The sequence below is a fragment of the Lontra canadensis genome, unplaced genomic scaffold (genome assembly GCF_010015895.1).
Source record: "Lontra canadensis isolate GAN:19392208 unplaced genomic scaffold, GSC_riverotter_1.0 scaffold50, whole genome shotgun sequence".
NCBI lineage: Eukaryota > Metazoa > Chordata > Mammalia > Carnivora > Mustelidae > Lontra > Lontra canadensis.
Window position 1 is genome coordinate 3,470,304 of NW_022631044.1, and position 18,261 is coordinate 3,488,564.

General features: G+C 41.3%; 1 protein-coding gene across 13 annotated transcripts in view; it reads left to right on the top strand.

The window, feature by feature from the left end:
* The window catches only part of AAK1 (AP2 associated kinase 1), a 166,550-nt gene that overhangs the window by 127,306 nt on the left and 20,983 nt on the right, over positions 1–18,261 (top strand). For 5 of the 13 annotated variants that reach the window (XM_032873728.1, XM_032873723.1, XM_032873729.1 and 2 more), the window contains exons 14-17: positions 2,716–2,948; positions 4,245–4,420; positions 6,319–6,423; positions 11,418–11,513. In XM_032873728.1, the coding sequence (XP_032729619.1) occupies positions 2,716–2,948; positions 4,245–4,420; positions 6,319–6,423; positions 11,418–11,513 (610 nt within the window). Of the gene's footprint in view, positions 1–2,715; positions 2,949–4,244; positions 4,421–6,318; positions 6,424–11,417; positions 11,514–13,638; positions 13,792–18,261 lie in introns of those variants that run through there. The other 8 variants (XM_032873725.1, XM_032873735.1, XM_032873734.1 and 5 more) reach the window with 5 other exon arrangements.

Genomic DNA, 18,261 nt, shown 5'->3' on the forward strand with positions numbered 1-18,261 from the left:
GGTGACCCTTGTCAGGACTTACCTAGAGGAGCAAGTGAGTGAGTGTAAAGAATACTCTGGGGGCGCCTGGGTGGCTCAGTGGTTTAGACTCTGCCTTCGGCTCAGGTCATGATCCCAGGGTCCTGGGATCGAGCTCCGCATCGGGCTCTCTGCTCAGCGGGGAGCCTGCTTCCTCCTCTCTCTGCCTGCCTCTCTGCCTACTTGTGATCTCCATCTGTCAAATAAATAAATAAAATCTTAAAAAAAAAAAAAATACTCTGGGTGCGCCTGGGTGGCTCAGTCAGTTAAGCGTCTGCCTTCAGCTCAGGTCACGATCTCAGCGTCCTGGGATCGAGCCCCTCATCCAGCTTCCTGCTTCTCCCTCTCCCGCTTCCCCAGCTTGTATTCCCTCTTTTGCTGTCTGTCTGTCTGTCTCTCTCTCTCTCTGTCAAATAAATAAAATCTTTAAAAAAAAAGAGAGAATACTCTGCAGCCATCCTAAAGCAGTAATCTACAAAAGGAAAATGGTAATATGCCATAATGTTTATTATAGACTTATTAGTAACAGCCAAAAGAATCAAAGTAACCTAATTGTTTAAGAAGCCAGCTGTGCAGCCATTACAAATCATGGTTATAGCATCTGTACAACAATGTGAAACGGTCATGAGATAATATTGAAATTATGGGAAAAGTATGTACTTGGAAAGGGACTTAAATAGAAGATTCCCAAAAGATAAAAACAGTTGTATTTGGATAGTGGGATGGAAGTCTGGGTGGTTCCCTCCCCCCTTTTGTGTATATTGTTGCATTCCTGGATCTGAGTGTACTCCTTTTATAATTACATATTTTTGTTCTTTAAAACAATCTCTAGCAAGACAGACATCTGAGTCTACTTTGATTCTCTCTCCACTATGCTTTGTCTGTTTCCCCCTTCCCCTTCCTAATCCCATCTTTGGAGGAGACATAGATGGTGAAGAAGAAGCTCCTCTGAAATGAGGGAGTTGGAATCTGTGCTAAGGTCCCTTTGTCTCTCGTATTCTTAGATTTGGAATGGAAATAAAACTGTCTGCCTGATGGAGCTGTTGTGAGGAGTAGCTGAACGGATTGGAGTGGTTTTGTATTAGTAGATAGCTGTGATAGCGTAAGGTATCCTCCTGAAGTGTCTGCTCTTCACTATGCTGCCTACGGGGATAGGTAAGAAGAAGGGAAATGTTCTCCAAGTAGTCTGGACTCTTCAAAATAAAGGAACTCAGCAGTGAAGTATATCCTTCTCAAAGCAATGACTGTCTCAGACTCGAGGAAATTAGCTAATCTTGTTCTGTCCATAAAGCCATGGTGGTCTCTGTGGGTACTGGTTCTAGGTTGACTGTTGTAGGTACAGCCCTGGGCCACTGGAAGTTGTGGAGCCGGAGCTCTGGTCTTCCCAGAACAGACTGCTTCTCCCTCAGAGATGTGTCAGCTGCTTTTCCCTCTGACCTTAACCTGACTGATGTTAGAGGCTTCTTCTGTGTCATTCAGTTGGTGAGTGCTTGTGTACTCATACATGCATATAAACCTGCCTCAGTCTAATTCAGAGTCTGCGTCAATATGGGGACAAAATCTCAGGCTGTCAGCATCCTGACCCAAGTAGCTGGCCCCTCTGGTTTCCCTTCTCTCTCAGGATTACCTACGAAGGCACTGAATGTGAGGGCTGAGCTGCAGCATGGAGGGACATCTTAGTCTGAAACAAGGGACTGGAGGGAAGGGATAGTTCAATACCTGAGTCCTTTAATATTCTGAATCATTTTGTCTCTGGACTGACAGAGTTAAAGCATTAGGTGGCCTTCTTAGTGCTATTTTTTGTTCATCTTCTTGACGTAGCACTTTGTAGATTGTATCTGATGCTTGAGGTCTAACCACGTGGCCATAGGATGTTCCTATTTGTTTTTCTGTGGTGACAGTTTGTTCTGCCTTCTGAAGAGTCCTTGTGTTACTAGATCAATTGTCATCAAGGGCTTTTCCAATTTTTTCTTATTCTTACTATATTCTCTACCTTGTTCTTCCGTGCCATTTCCAAACTAAAGGTGGGAACAAATTAATCCCTCTGCTCCAATCCTGTACATTTTCTCAGGGGAGCCACAGAAAGAAAACCTTGTAGACCCACCTTAATAGTGAAATAAAGAGCCTTAATAACAAAACAAAACAAAAACATTACCATTTATGAATCACAGTGGAATTCTAACTTATTCCTAACCAGTAGTCTGAGCTCTGTCAGAGTCAGGGATCTCTTGGCAGAAATTATTCAGCTCAAATGTGTTTTAGCTGGAGCTGTGCCTTCATTGGCTTCTGACTGTGGTGGTAGATTGCTTAAAGCATGCTCTTTGGAGGCATTCTGAATGAGTTCCTGCGTGACCCCAGAAGCAGAAGGTGGTCCTGTAGGATACATTCTTGGTTTTGGGGATGAGGACTAGCTTCTGCAGCCTTATGCTCTGGGCTGTATTGTGTATGGCTGCTCTGTAGAGGATTGCTGATGAAGATGGAAATTTATGTCTAAGCATCAGATAAATACCATGCCGTCAGTCCCACAGCTAGAGCTCAGATTGTCCAAAACTGCTTTTTTTCTTTCTTGGTGCTCTTGGTAAATTCAGCCACTTGAGTCCCGTGTTAGCTGTCATGTGGCATTTTTTATTATGCTTGTCTGTTTGTTTTTCCTTTCCCTTCTTTTTGAAACACTTGCCATTTCTTTTTTTTTCCTAGCAGATTCAAGCCCCAGTAAGACAACAGCCAAAGGTGCAAACAACCCCACCTCCGACCGTCCAGGGGCAGAAACTCGGATCTCTCACTCCTCCCTCGTCCCCCAAAACCCAGCGTGCTGGGCACAGGCGGATTCTCAGTGACGTGACCCACAGTGCCGTCTTTGGGGTCCCTGCCAGCAAATCCACCCAGCTGCTCCAGGCAGCTGCAGCTGAAGCCAGCCTCAATAAGTCCAAGTATGTGGTGCTTCCCCTTTCTCTTTTTCACTTGTGTGGGCTAGGGCTGTTGTGGGCCACTGCTCTGTAATTCCCTGCATCTGTATGTAGAGGGGCACAGGTATATGTATGTAAAGGTATGTCTGTGTCTGTGTTCATTCAGAAACTGAATTTGCCTGTAGTACATAGACCATACTGATCTTCAGAAATAATTTCTTACTTGCTTTACTGTTTCCATTCTCTCATCCATTCCATGTTCCACAGAGTATTTTTTAAAATCTTAGTCTGACCAACCCTCTCCATGATAAAGATCTTTCCTTGGCTCCCCATTGCCAGTGGGATAATACTGAACTCATTGGTTAACAGACCGAAGACTGTTGTATCACATTGGCGGATGTGTCATTCTCTGTCTTTGTGGCCACATTGTTCATCCTGTGCCCTCTCCGTGAACTACCGCTCTCCTTGTCCACCTAGGAAATGCTTATTTATTCATCAAAATCGATGTCAGAGGTTCCCTTTTCTCTGACCCCTTGGGTGTCATATATAAATTATCTGAACCTTTTTGGAGATGTATCCCGTTATATTATCATTATTTATTTGTGTATCCAGCTGACCTGGCCTGCAGGTTCCGCCAAGACGAGGACCGTGTCTTAACCATTGTAAATCTAGTGATGGGCTCTGTGCCTGAAGTAAAGTGGATTGCAATGAGTGCTTGCTAGGTGAATGCACTTTTGGACTCTCAGCTTTCTTGGAACCATGGACTCTAAAGTAAAACTCTTGAAGTCGTTAGTTAAATGCAAATGGCATCAAGAGAGACTTTAGAAGAAAATTAGGCAATGATACCCAGAAACACAAGATATTGCTAACTGTCTTTATTTCTCCTTAACTTTGATGGTGATTGCTCACGGCAGCCCTTCATTCTCTGTGTGCTAGATCCTGACAGATGGGAGGCAGCCTGAAAAGCCTTCAGTCCCAGCCAGCCTGGGGGCAGTCATTGTGGCTGTTATGGCGGGGGCCACAGGAGGCGCAAGCCTCGGAACAGGTCGCTTTGGGATTCTGGATTGTGAAAGGACTGGCAGAGGAGACCAAAAATATAAGCAAGAGGTTAAAGAAGTAGTGGGAGACAGTGGATCATGAAGGAAAGGGAGACATTTATTTCACACGGTGATAAAATTTATCTGTGGAAACTGTCCAGTTGCCATGGAAAGCCCTTTCAGAAAACTATTGCAGAGAAGAATGGTTTGACTCAGAAAACAATTTGACCTCAAAACAAAGAGAAAGTAGATTAACCCTTTGTCAACTCTTTTCATTTCGTGGGGGTGGGAACCTACATAGGTCTGCAACCACCACTCCATCAGGCTCTCCTCGGACCTCCCAGCAAAACGTTTATAATGCTTCAGAAGGTTCTACGTGGAATCCCTTCGATGATGACAATTTCTCCAAACTCACAGCTGAGGAACTGCTAAACAAGGACTTTGCCAAGCTGGGGGAAGGTGAGCAATGGGTGCCCTTCTGTGATTCTTAAACCCTGACTTTAGAGGAGTATGTGTTTGAAAATGTAGGGTTAGGTCTTTCCTCCCCTCAAAGTCTTGATCTGAAGTTTAAGTGAAAACTGCTTTGAATGTTTACCAGAGTACTGACATCTTTTCATCCATAGGAACTCCTGGCCTGTTGTGGGTGGTGGTAAGGAGAGTGGGACACTTTTAGGAAAGATTTGGTGGCATAAACCAGGATGATACTGACAAGCATGGTCGTTCCTTGTGTGTTTATTGTCCCAGAAGGCTGTAACTGCTTATGCAGGAGAGAGTGTGCCCTCACATGAACTTAGAATCTTTGACTGTGGTCAGAGTTCTGTAGTACTGTTGATGGACTGTGAAGAGGTGATCAAATTGAAGGTACCATTTCTACTCTCAAAAACCCAGAGTCGAGGAGCACTGGTAGGTTAAGTGTCCAACTCTTGATCTCAGTTCAGGTCTTGATCTCAGGGTCATGAGTTCAAGCCCTACACTGGACGCCACACTGGGTATGGAGCCTTCTTAAAACAAAACAAAACAAACAAACAAAAACCCCCCACAGGCTGTTTTGGAAGGTGGGACTTGTATACACAGACACACATGCACACTTTGGAAAACAACAGCACGCCCTGGGAAAACTCTTCAAAAAGAATACCTAGGCATTAGACAAGAACACAGGGTAAAGGAATGATCAGAACTGAGTGAATGATATGAACTTCGACCATATCTTTTTTAACTTGACTCTTTTAACTTATGTTCACCTCTTTTAACTTTATTTCATAGATATCTTTTAAAAAATTATATTACTTATTGTTTTAAACAAAAGATAGGATATAGGATTTAACTCTGACAGACAACTATCTCACTGTCAAATTATTTCATTCAAATTATGTATGCCACTTATCGTTCTAGAATAAACAGAAATACCTTTGTGGGTATTGAAAACGCTAGTATTTTTGCACTTAAGACACTCCCAGGTTTTAAAGTTCTTATGTCTGTTTTTCCTAATTTCCGGTCTCTCTTCTGTCGTGTTAAACTGCTGCCACTGTGCCTATCCCTTGTCACATCTCCTGCTGTTTCCCCCGCGCCCCCTTCTCATGTGCTCTCCTCAACTATTTCCAACATGGAAAACAGATTGGCAAGCTCAGTAGTATTTTATAAAAACAAATAGATTCCAAGTAAGGACTAGAGGCATTCTGCCTGAGTAATGTCCTTGAGCTTTTGGGCGTTAGCTTTTTTGTTGCTTTTTTTATTCATTTATTTGAAAAAAAATTAATTGTGAAAAATTAATTGTGAAAAATATACAGGGATGCCTGGGTGGCTTAGTGGGTTAAGCATCTGTCTTGCGCTCAGGTCATGATCCCTGGGTCCCTGGGATCAAGCCCCATGTTGGGTTCCTACTGCGCTGGGAGCATGGTTCTCCCTCTCCCTCTGCCTACCCTCCCCCACTCATTCTCTCTCTCTCTCTCTCTCTCTCTCTCTCTCTCTTTCTCTCTCTCAGGTAAATAAATAAAATACTTTTAAAAATTATGATAAATAAACATAACATAAATACGAACTTTTGAACCATTGTCAAGTGAACAGTTCAGTAGTGTTAACTACACACACATCGTTGGGCACCCAGTCTCTGGAAGTCCTTCCATCTTGCAAAACCCGTGTGCTGTCTTTGATTCTTAAAACTTCTTTCCTTTTCTCAGCTGTTGTCTCAGTTACTGCAGTGATTAGACAAGGGCCTGTGAACGGCTGAGGTATTGCCTTGAGGCAGTAAAAGGAGTCCAGTCGAGAAGTCAGTTCAGAAGGTGCCCTCCACCTCCTGCCTGTGTGTGTGCATCATGGGGTTCTGCTGGAATGAACTCGGTGGTGTTTTGTCCCTCCAGGCAAACATTCTGAGAAGCTTGGAGGCTCCGCTGAGAGTTTGATCCCAGGCTTTCAACCGACTCAAGGTGATGCTTTTGCCACTCCCTCGTTTTCTGCTGGAACCGGTTAGTATAGCCAATACCTGAAACACTGAGCTCACAGTTGTTGCCTCCATAGTTTCCGTCCCACAGATAGCTGTGGCACACCAGTGAGCCCCAGATCTTGGTGCTAACGTATATTTTCTCTTATTCAGAAGATTTCCAACATAAAAGGTAGGGAAAAAGAAATACCTAGAATCATTCTGAATCAAAATGACAGAATGACGTGTCAATAATATACAGGATTTATTCTCTCTAATTCATACACATACTTTAAGCAAATATTTCTGAATTTAAGAACATCACTGCTAATCTCTTATAATTGCTTAGATCTTTGGAACGGTTTGAAGAATTCTAATTAGATGTTCTATCCTCTATCCAAGATTTTTCTGAGCTGTTTCTGTGTGTGTATGTGTGTGTGCGTGTGTGTGTGTGCGTGTGCGTGTGTGTGTGTTTACAGGTAGAGGGAGATATCTTTTTAAATTAGACCTTTTTTAAATTAAAGAAGTAATAGTAAAAAACTAATTTTCTCCTTTATTAATAAAAATGATACATAGTCAACTATATTTCAACTAAAATTTCTTAAAAATGAGAGAAAATTGTACATATTTATTACACAAAAGTTAGTTATTTAACCGACTGAGCCCCTCAGGTACACTAAAGGTTAACAATTTATAGAAAAGTGTAGAGAAGGAAGTTAAAATCCCCGTAATCTCACAATTAAGAAGTAGCACAGGAGTACCATTTGGTGTCTGTTAGTGACATTTAACCTTTTTAGGGTCACATATATCTTCATGAACATAATGAAAGTTTACAGATCTTCTTCCCCACGAAAATAAATGACTACGATTTTGTACATAATTTTTGGACTCAGCTTAAGACCTTAATGTACATCTCTATAGTCCTATTAAACCAAATTTGCTTGCTTACTAAGTCTGGCTCGTTTCCACGTCATTAAAGAAGCTCTTAAAAGATAAATTATGAAAGATCTGCATTAAATGACTTCATATGGATTTGTCATAATGTATCTAAGTAACCTCTTTTTTTAAACATTAATTTGGTTTCAGTGTTTTCCTGTTAAAATTCCCTCAGCAACCGATATGAGGTTTTGAGTATAAATAATCCTTGTAGATAGGAATTTGATATGCTTCCAAGATTGATCTTTTTAATTTTATTAATTTCTGATTATAACCTTACATATTTTTTCTTCCTGCCTTCCTTAGATATGCTAGTACTTTTTCTAACATCATAAGTTTATTTCTTACTGGAACTTTGGATGTCATTGTATGATATCCTTTATAGTTTCTTTAAGGTAACCTCTAGATTATTTGTTAAATCAAAAGATTTGTGTCTTCTAAGGCTTTTGGTGCATATTTCTAAATTGCTTTGTCAATATTAAGAGGAACACAGTAAAATTTTAAAAGTTCTTCTTAAAAATGTACTGAAAGTATTTAGAGTTTTTCTGCTACTATAACAGTGATGTTCAATCAGCATGAGAGTGGGGAGAGAGGCTCATTATAATCTGCTTAGAAGTCTTGTGCACAGATATTTCAGTATTCACTTTGCTTCTCTCTTTCATTGCCCACCCCACCCTGACCTTTGAGGATTACACTGTTGATTAAGAGTACTTTCTAATAGGTTTGTGTTTCCCTTATCAGAAAAAACCTGAAATTTTAATCATATCCTGTAAGTCTTCATATGATATAAATCTTGATATGATAATCTCACTGTTATTAATTTAATTAATTGGATTCGCCAGTGTTAACAGAGGTCCCTACACATTTTCCATACATTCCCAGTTTCAGTACTTATAATTCCTACTTATCACGTGTTTTGTTGTTTGTCTATATGGTTTTTTAAGGATTTATTTATTTATTTAATTTATTTATTTGACAGACAGAGATCACAAGTAGGCAGAGAGGCAGGCAGAGAGGTGGGGAAGCAGGCTCCCTGCTGAGCAGTGAGCCCGATGCAGGGCTCGATCCCAGGACCCTGGGATCATGACCTGAGCTGAAGGCAGAGGCTTTAAACCCACTGAGCCACCCAGGCACCCTATTTATTTATTTTAGAGAGAAGGTGGGAGGAGGAGGGGCAGAGGGAAAGAGAGAAAGAGAGCACCTTAAGCAGACTCCACACTGAGCACAGAGCCTGATACAGGGCTCGATCCCATGAACCTAAGACCCAGGACCTGAAAGGAAACCAGGAGTCCATCGCTTCTCAGCCTTTTGGCTAAGATCAAGTGGAAACCAGGAGTCCAACACTCAAATGACTGTGCTGTCCACGTGCCCCTGTAACTCTTCTTAAAACAGTTTTTATTTTTGTTTCAGCCTCTTCTCCCCCTTTATGCTTGAGTAGTTATGACAGTAGTAACAGTGAACATACACTGAGCTCTTGCTACATGCTAATAATAACCCACTGGTTAAGTGCTTTTTTATACATTATCTCAAGTGTTCCTTAAAACAGCCCTCAAGGGGTGCCTGGGTGCTCAGTTGGTTAAGCGTCTGCCTTTGGCTCAGGTCATGACCTCAGGATGCTAGGATGGAGCCCACATCCCCCACATCCAGCTCCCTGCTCGGCAGGGAGTCCACTTCTCCCTCTGCCCTCCTCACCTTGTGCTCACTCTTGTGCTCTTTCTCTCCCTCTCTCTCAAATAAAAAAATCTTAAAAAAAAAAAAAAACACCACCAAAAAAACAAAAAACAGCCCTTGAGAGGTTAAGTGACCCGCCGAGGTCACAACTGGAGAATGACAGAATAGAGAGTTGTACCTGAGCAGCCCAGTTCAGAAGCTGTAGTCATACCACATCCCAAGAGTCTTTGTAAATCAGTGACATGACACTTTTTTGAACATTATAAAACATCTTCCGATTTTTTTCATCTTATCCAGCCTTTTTTTAAACAGACATTTGGTATTTTTCCTTCTTTCTTGTTTGTGGTATAAACTTTTGTGTGTGCAATACTTTTATTTTTTATAAATGAAAGAAAATCACATCCAAATCCCAGAAATTAATATGTCCTCATTTGTATGAAGTATAGGATAGCTTCATTTTCTAGGAGTTTTCTAATCAAGCTCAGACTGTTCACTGATTTTAAACCTTCTGATTAATCAAGGAAGGAAATAAACAGGAAATGTGGCAATGAGTCACAGAGGATGACAGAAGGGTTATTTTAAACATTTTTATGGTAAAAGCTGCAAAAATGTTGATGAACTATGTCCATATGTTGGAATAGACATTTAAAACTTGACATTGTACCTCTTTATTTTAAATATTTTTCTGTTATACACATTCTTTTGTGTAATTTTGGAAGAATGACTAAAAACCCAAAGAAACAAGATAAGAGAACTCACAATCCCACCCAGTCAGAGAGGAAAACATTGCCGACATTTTACAGTATTTATGTCCATAATTTTATTTCTGTATATATTTCTGTAAAAATGAATATATCCAGTTTTATGTTTCTTTCTTTTTCTTTTAATGTATTTCATTGTGTCTCGTTTGAAAAATATTTTAGAGATTTTAAGAGCAGTGATTTTACCCTTCTCTTCCTCCATCTATCTTTAAAGAAGCTTCATTAAAAACCCACTTTAATAAATAACCTTCTCAAAATGACAAAATTGTAGAGATTGAGAACAAGTTAGTGGATTCTAAGGGAGTAGGGACTGGAGTAAGGAGTGGGTATGATTATAAAGGAGAACAACAGGGGGGGTTCTTTGGTTTGATGGAACAATTCTGTGTCATTGTCATGGTGGTGCTTGTGCTAACCTATACATAGGATCTGATTGCAAAGAACTACACACACACACACACACGTGAGTGCCTGTGAAAACTGGATAAAGTCTAGTTAACAGTGTTGTAACAGTGTCAGCGATACGGTCCTTTAGGGGGAAAATATCTAACCATGGAGGGAAGCTGGTCAAAGGTTCCCAGGACTCTATGTAGAGCAGATTGCTGTGATCTCATAATTATTTAAAAATAAAAAGTTTTTAAAAAATCTATAGAAGGTAAAATGAGATTTCAACTAAAGAACAAATGAGTATTAAAATACAATGTATGGGGCACCTGGGTGGCTCAGTGGGTTAAGCCGCTGCCTTCGGCTCAGGTCATGATCCCAGGGTCCTGGGATCGAGCCCCACGTCGGGCTCTCTGCACAGCGGGGAGCCTGCTTCCCTTCCTCTCTCTGCCTGCCTCTCTGCCTACTTGTGATCTCTGCCTGTCAAATAAATAAATAAAATCTTTAAAAAATAAAATAAAATACAATGTAAAGACTGGGTAAATAGAAAACCAGCAAGCCTGGGTTCTGACCTCAGGTTTGGTGGCAGACATCTGGCTAGCCTCTTAACTTCTGGGCTTCATTTTCTTCTCCGTAAAATAAGAAAACAGTGCTAGAAAATCCCAAGACCCCTTCAAGTCCTGATATCCCACAGGGTGTTTAGATCTCTGTACATCAGCAAGTTTGCCAAGTATAGAATGAGTGTCACTGATGTTAGATGTAGTCCAGAAGTTAGGGCTTGTCTAACCTTGCAACAGACAAGACTCCTATTTCTGTTTCTGTCTGCCTAGAGCTGTAATAGACATTTGGTGATACAGTGACCCCAGGATGGTAGAGGACACACTGAAGCATCTATACGTCTGTGTTTGATTACAGAGCAGACAGTGTTTGTTTACATGCCATAGTGTGTGATACAGACAATAGTTACTATAGGAATTCTGGAAGACATCACTGCAGGCTTCCACACAAGGAAGAAGTGAACTCAGGTGTAGGAGTAAACTAGTGTTACCATCGATTGCATCTCTGAGTATGTTGCAGGGACCGGGTTGTATCTCTTACACATATTTTGCCATTACACTGGATTATAGTCGCTCATCCCTCTTTACGCTGCCTTTGCCTTTGAGTTCAGATTTACTCTATAATTTGAGCTGTTGGGTTACTAGATGCTAAATTCATCTAGATTTACTTGATGTTTTCTGCTTTTCTCTTTTTTTCTCTCCTTGATCCTTTCTTCCCCTCCAACCAACTCCAGCTGAAAAAAGGAAGGGTGGGCAGACTGTGGATTCTAGCCTTCCACTTCTAAGTGTTTCTGATCCTTTCATTCCTCTTCAAGTACCTGATGCACCAGGTAGGTAAATAGAGCTGATCTGAGGTTAAGCAGCTCGATTCTTCTGTCCCAGGGTCTCATGAGAGTTGATTAAACACTCCATAAAAAGGATGTGAATTCCAAGCCCTAGTAATAGTTGCTGTTATATATTTTTTGATTATGAAAACAGCCTGTGTACTAGAGGGAACATTAGTCCAATATGATTATAACATATTCATATATATATTCATATAACATATAGGGACACCTATAAGCATGTGATAGAAGGAACAAAATGCTAATAGTGGTTAGTATGATGATTAGATTACTGGTGATTTCCTGTGCAGTTCCTGTTTTCCTATAATGTGCTTTTATTTTATAAATAAAAGTTACAGGGAACATGAGTCAGGAGACTCGGGTTCCCTTCCTGGTCCTTGTACTATCTGAAAACCTTCTGTGCTTGACTCTTCATCAGTGAAGTGATTTGGACTGTATGAGTTTGAATATGCCTTTAGGCCTCGTATACACTGATTTTTAAGTGAGCAGTCTAACAAAAAGTAAGAAATTGTTAGTGTGTTCTGATTGAAATAGCTTTTGAAACAATGGTTGGATGCTTTCTCTTCGGGGTTCATGGATGCCAGTGATTTTCTCCCTACTCTCCTCCCCATCCTTTTGGGGGTGGAGTGAGGGAGCGTGATGTGAGACACAGAAGCTACCCTTTCTCTTCCCTACCAGTCCTTTTGAAAAAGCAAATAGATCCAACGCTCTAGAAGCATCTAGCCGCCATTTTGTTCCTGATAGTTTTTCTTTTTCTTTCTTTCTTTCTTTTTTTTTTTATATTCTTACCCCTGCCTATTCTTGGTTTTAAACTAATAGGATATGTTTGGTTCTTCTTCTCTCCCAGAATGTTAAAGGTATTTGACTGACTCAAGATTGGAAGTGATTGTGATCCTTGTACCATCTACTTAGTAAGACAGACTGCAGCAAGGGTACCATGACGGTTTTTATTTCTTTAGGCAATTTGTTGACCCTCCTTAGGGGAAGCAAAAACTTGCCTTGATCTGGTAGTATTGTGTAACTTTACAGCTTGCTGGACCTGGATGTAAGTCAGAAATACCTAAGGTCACTGAGGAATGATTCAGCATTGGATAGTTAAAGGAAGGAGAAGAAAGGAATCAAGGAGAGGCCCTTTCCTCTCATCTATCGTTCAGGTATGCCTGGCAGGACCTAGACAAGCCAGTTTTTAGCAGAACACTGGAAAGGTACAGGCTACAAACTGACACCCCTCAGGGTTCTTGCCTATGCTCTTTCCCAGATAGCCCAAGAGCTGTAGAAGCTGGAAGGGTGGCCTCTTGGCACAGGCCAGAAGATGAGGGTCCACAGGCAAGTGGCTATCCTCTGCAGCTCTCACAGGTGCCCTTCAGATCAGGGACGAGGAACCGGGCACAGAAGCCAAGTGGCTCAGGATATCAGCTCCCAATTGTAGGGATAAGTTATGAAGAGTTGTGAAGATGAGCCTGGGAGGCACCAGAGGTAGATGACTGCCATCCTCCCTCCCTTATTGTCATCTTTCCTGTCTCCTGATCCTCCATATTTCTCTCATTCTGGGGATTCCTGTTAAAGTGATACTGGTGTACACTTCAATACCAATTAAGCCATGGTCCCTCTTGGTTTTAATGGGAAATGTATTAAAATGGAAGATTCTAATAGAGAATTTCAGGGGTTTCTTACCTGCTTTATGATCTATCAGGCCAGACTCATCCGAAAACATAAATTAGACATGTCACTCCTTTGTGCCACAGTGAATTTTCATATCACTGAGCATAAAATCCAGACTTCTTATCATGACCTGAAAGGCCCTAACTAATCTGGTTAGCTCTCTGGCTGCCCTCACAGCTCATAGTATTCTTTTCTTGAGTCTTCCCTCCAGCAGGTGAGGCTTGTTCCCACCTCGGGGCCTTTGCATATGCTGTTAACTCTACCCGGGAAGCTTTCCTCTATCTCTTTTTCTTCTTGTCATCTGACATTTGGGTCTCTGCGTAAATGCTATCTTCTCATGCTCATTGTGTTCCTACAGCACTCTTAGTCACACTTCCTGGCTTTTTTCTTCAAAGCACTTACTATGACATTGTAAGTGCTTAGTTCATTTTCTGTCTTTTCCCACCAGGATGTCAGTGTCCTGAAGGAAGGACCTTGCTCTCTGATCCAGCATTGCTTTGCCAGTACTAAGAACACTTAGAGTTGACACTCAATAAATATTTGCAGATTGGATGAATGAGCAAAGTAAAATGTGAGACTGAAAGGCTCACAGTGCCCCCATTGCTCTCCGTTTCTGTACCCAGCTCCCAAATACCAGACAACGGGCTCCAAAGCCTTCCCTCCATGCCCCTGCCAACTCCCATCCAGGCCTCTCAACCACTCTTTGAGGACGAGTAAATGAAGGCACAGCCCACAGTGTCATGAGGCTGCCAAACCCCAGAGTGGAAGTAGTAGCTAGGCTTAGCAAATCCTTCAGCTCCAACCTTTCCTGGAGCCCTCCAGAATTTGGACTGAGCAGGGTGTGTTGCCACTGTGTCTGACTATTGTATGTACTGTAACATTCAGCCTATACACCATTCAATTCCATAGCCTCTTTATCCGAGGATGTGGATGGGATATAGATAGGATTGCCCTACATGCTTCCTGGCCATCTTGAAATGTCTGACTGAAGAAAGGCCTGAGAGTTTAGGGTCTCTGAGACTCAGCATTGTCTCTGGGACAATGGCCAGTTTGTCCCCCCACTGCCTCCACAACCCACCTCCTGCCCCACTAAAGTACCGGATTTGTCACTACCTCCAGCCCACTGTGGGGACGTCCAGGTCTTTGGTCCATTTGTTTGTTCATTTTGCATACATTCTTACCTCCACACTCCACCTTCCTGATTGTGAGTCATGACAATTTAGTCTCCTGACAGCTATATGCCTTTTAATGATTTTAACATTTTATTTTATGCTTTTAAAATGTTCTCACGTATAATTTCCTTTGATCCTACAAAGAATACTGACTGGTGGGTATATCAAGTAATATCTCATCTTCTTGGGGGTGGGGGTAGGTGAGGCCCCGGGGCTACTGTGACAGGTACTGCTGTATACACTCCTTTTTGTGGCCATTGGGCACCCAGCAGCAAAGGTTTCCTTGTCTGGAGATCAGCAAGGCCTTCGACTGGAGAGCTAAATTTCAGGTTTAGGGAAATATAAAAATGGGTTTGAACTTAAAAGACCTACGTTCTACCTGTATAGTAGCTTGGTAATTTTGATCAAATCATTTAAACTCTGTGTTCCCCTCAAAATTGGTGCCATTAAAACCTACCCCATTGGGCGCTTGGGTGCTCAGTGGGTTAAGCTGCTGCCTTCAGCTCAGGTCATGATCTCAGGGTCCTGGAATCGAGTCCCACTTCGGGCTCTCTGCTCAGTGGGGAGCCTGCTTCTCTCTCTCTCTCTCTGCCTGCCTCTCCATCTACTTGTGATCTCATAATAAATAAATAAATAAATAAATAAATAATAAAATCTTAAAAAATAAATAAATAAATAAAATCTTAAAAAAAAAAAAAAAACCCTACCCCATGGAGTGGCCTGCGACGTTCAGATGAAAGCATGTGTTTGGAATTGCTTGTAAACTTTAAGTTAGTATAAAGATAGGAAATGGTGTAATAGCTTTGGTTCTGGGTCTTTATTCCCTGTGGGACAGTCCTACTTACGATAAAGTCTTAGGCAGTGATATTTCCCTCTTACAGAAATTAAACTTGCTCTAGAATCTTTGACCTTTGCACAACCAAGAGTCATTGAAGTAGACTTTCTTGATATAATGATTATTAAACTGTGGGTAAAGGGGACTGAATAATTGAATTTGTTTGGGTTTTCTTAAAGGAGTATTTCTATTGTCCAAAGCATCACAAAACAAATTTTCTTAGGAAATCTCATATATATATATATACATATATATATGGAATCACAGCTGTGAGCATTTATGTGCTCACAGAGCTGCCAAATGAAGCCTGCCTCTGGTGAGTCGCCAAGTAGTTCACTGATACCCATGTGCGATGTGTATTCATTTATTTTGCCTTCTATTTGTGTCAAAGAACAGATAAACTATAGGTGGTACCAAATTTAAAACATGGTAGAAGAGAGTGGGGAATTCTCCCTGAACATTGGCTGAACGATTTAATCTTTTGTTGTTGTTTTTTTTTAAACGGTAAAATATATATAACACAAAATTTACCATTTTTAAAGTGGCACTGGTACACTCACACTGTTTTTTGCAACCATTACCATCCATCCACAAAACTTTTTTATCTTGCGAAACTGAAACTCTCTACCTGTTAAACAGTAAAACTCTCCTTCCTGCAGCCCTTGGCAATCCCCATTCTACTCTCTGTCTCTATGAATTTGACTGCTCTGCATACCCTCACATAGGTGGACTCATATGGTATCTGTCATGTTATCACTGGCTCATTTCACTTAACTTAATGTCCTCACGGTTCATTCATGTTGAAGCATGTGTCAGAATTGCCTTCCTTTTTAAGGCTGAGTAACATTCCACTGTATGTACATAGCCACATTTTGTTTATCCATTCACCTGTTGGCCAAGTGGGTTGCTTCCATATTTTGGCTCTTGTGAATAATGCTTCAGCAACATGGGTGTGTAAATGTCTCTCCAAGATCCAAGATTTTGGGGGTTTATAGATCCAGAAATGGAATTGCTAGATTCTATGGTAATTCTATTTTTTTGTTGAGGAATCACTGTATTATTTTCCATAGCAACTACAACTTTTTACTTTTCCTCTAACAGAGGACAAGAGTTTGAAGGAGAGATTTTCAGAGCAACTCCTTAACACTGATCTCTCAACATCAGTGTTCCACAAGACTAAGCAAGAATGCATTAGTTGCCCCATGAGAGCTGCTTCCCAGAATCAACAGCTTCTAAAAACTGTGCCTCCTGGTTTATGGCACTTCATCGTCTCTTAGAAAGTAGGCAAGAGAAGATGTGTTTTCTTACTGGTTTGTTGTCAAGATAGGCTTTCCTCCCAGAGCTCTTTGCCTGGCATCTTCCTCACTTCCAGCTGCTGGCTTGGGATATTGAAAAGTCCAAGGTTGAGCACCTCTATGTCTTTGCTCTGGAAAGTTTCTCTTTCTGCATTCAGTTCCCTGAAATGAAGTTGGAATGGGGAATGGTGGTTGATTTGGCTTCCAGCTTGCAGATGTTACAGACAGTTTAGTGTCTGGTTTCTTAAAGATAGGAACTATTTAAAGTGACTAGATTTTAAAAACAGCATCTCTCATCACAAGACTTCATATAAGATGTAAATTCTCAAAGCCTCAAAGCTGTAGCAACGAGACCATCTCTTTTGATGGGGCTGGCATCAAGCTCTTCCATGTTTGTTAGTCCAAGCTGCTCTACTCCTCATGGTCTTATTCCTGATGAAGTCTGGAATGGTCCTTGAGTGAAGCCTTCCCCTTCTTAACCTATATAATAAGCAGATACCTATCCTCTCTTTTGATATTTTGAAAGAGAGAAAACTCACAACTTGCAGTATATCCCAGTCTCAAATCAGGAAGCAGTTTTGATTATCTAACCTTAGACAGGTTTATAAAGGATTTATTACCTTATTGCCTATTCATATTTTCAATAAGTTGTGAGAGAAACAGAAGACTCTGGAATGGACTAATTCCTACCTCTTCCTCTCTTCCCTAGTCCCTAGTGCCACTTGACTTATGCTTGATAGGAGAGAGAGGGGTGCTCAAAAGATCCTTTTTCCAAGTCCCGTCTTAATTTTTCAAAGTACTAACAGTCTTCTCCCTTATTTTTTAAATTTTATTTTTATTTTTTAATTTTTTAAGAATATTTTATTAATTTATTTGAGAGACAGAGAGAGTACTAGAGTGGGGTGAGGGGCAGAGGGAGAAGCAGAGCCCTCTGAGAAGGGAGCCCAATGTGGGACTTGATCCCAGGACTCCAGGATCATGACCTGAACTAAAGGCAGACCTGTAACCGACTGAGCCACCCAGCTGCCCTCCTTTATTTTTTTTTTTTAAGATTATATTTATTTTTATTTTTGAGAGAGAGAGTATAAGCTGGGGTGACGGGCAGAGGGAGAAGCAGACTCCCTGCTGAGTAGCAAGCCTGATGTAGGACTCCATCCCAAGACCCTGGGGTCATGACCTGAGCCAAAGGCAGACACGTAACCAGCTGAGCCACCTAAGTGCTCCATTCCTCTCCTTTAAGTGCACTCTCAGTCTCCAGTGCCCAGGCTATCTCCTTCCACATCCACTTTGCTCCAGGGGTCCACCTTCTCTGTCCTCTCCCCGTGATTTCTGTGTTTTTCCATGCTCCTAACCAGACTCATTTTTATTTGGGAACCTTAGAGACTTGAGAAAGAACTGAGTCTAGTAACAGGGATATGATAAGAAAATACCACTAACAGGAAAACAGAAGCAGACAATTCTAAAAGAAGAGATATAAATTTACCATTAGATTTTGTAATATAGATTTTGTAAAAGTTCATCATGATGATGAATCCAAGAAGAGCCATTTATGAAACAGTGAGATGCTGCAATGTCTGCCATCCCCTTGGAAAAGGGGAAAACCTCACCACCTCATGCTTATTGAACATCTAAGGCAGCGCGGACCCACTCAGATCCTGCTCGTTTACATTCTTGCCTTTTCTAAAAAATTATTCTAAGAGGCACCAGGGTGGCTCAGTCAGTTGGGCATCTGACTGGTGATTTCTTTCTCTCAGTTAGACCACGCTGCC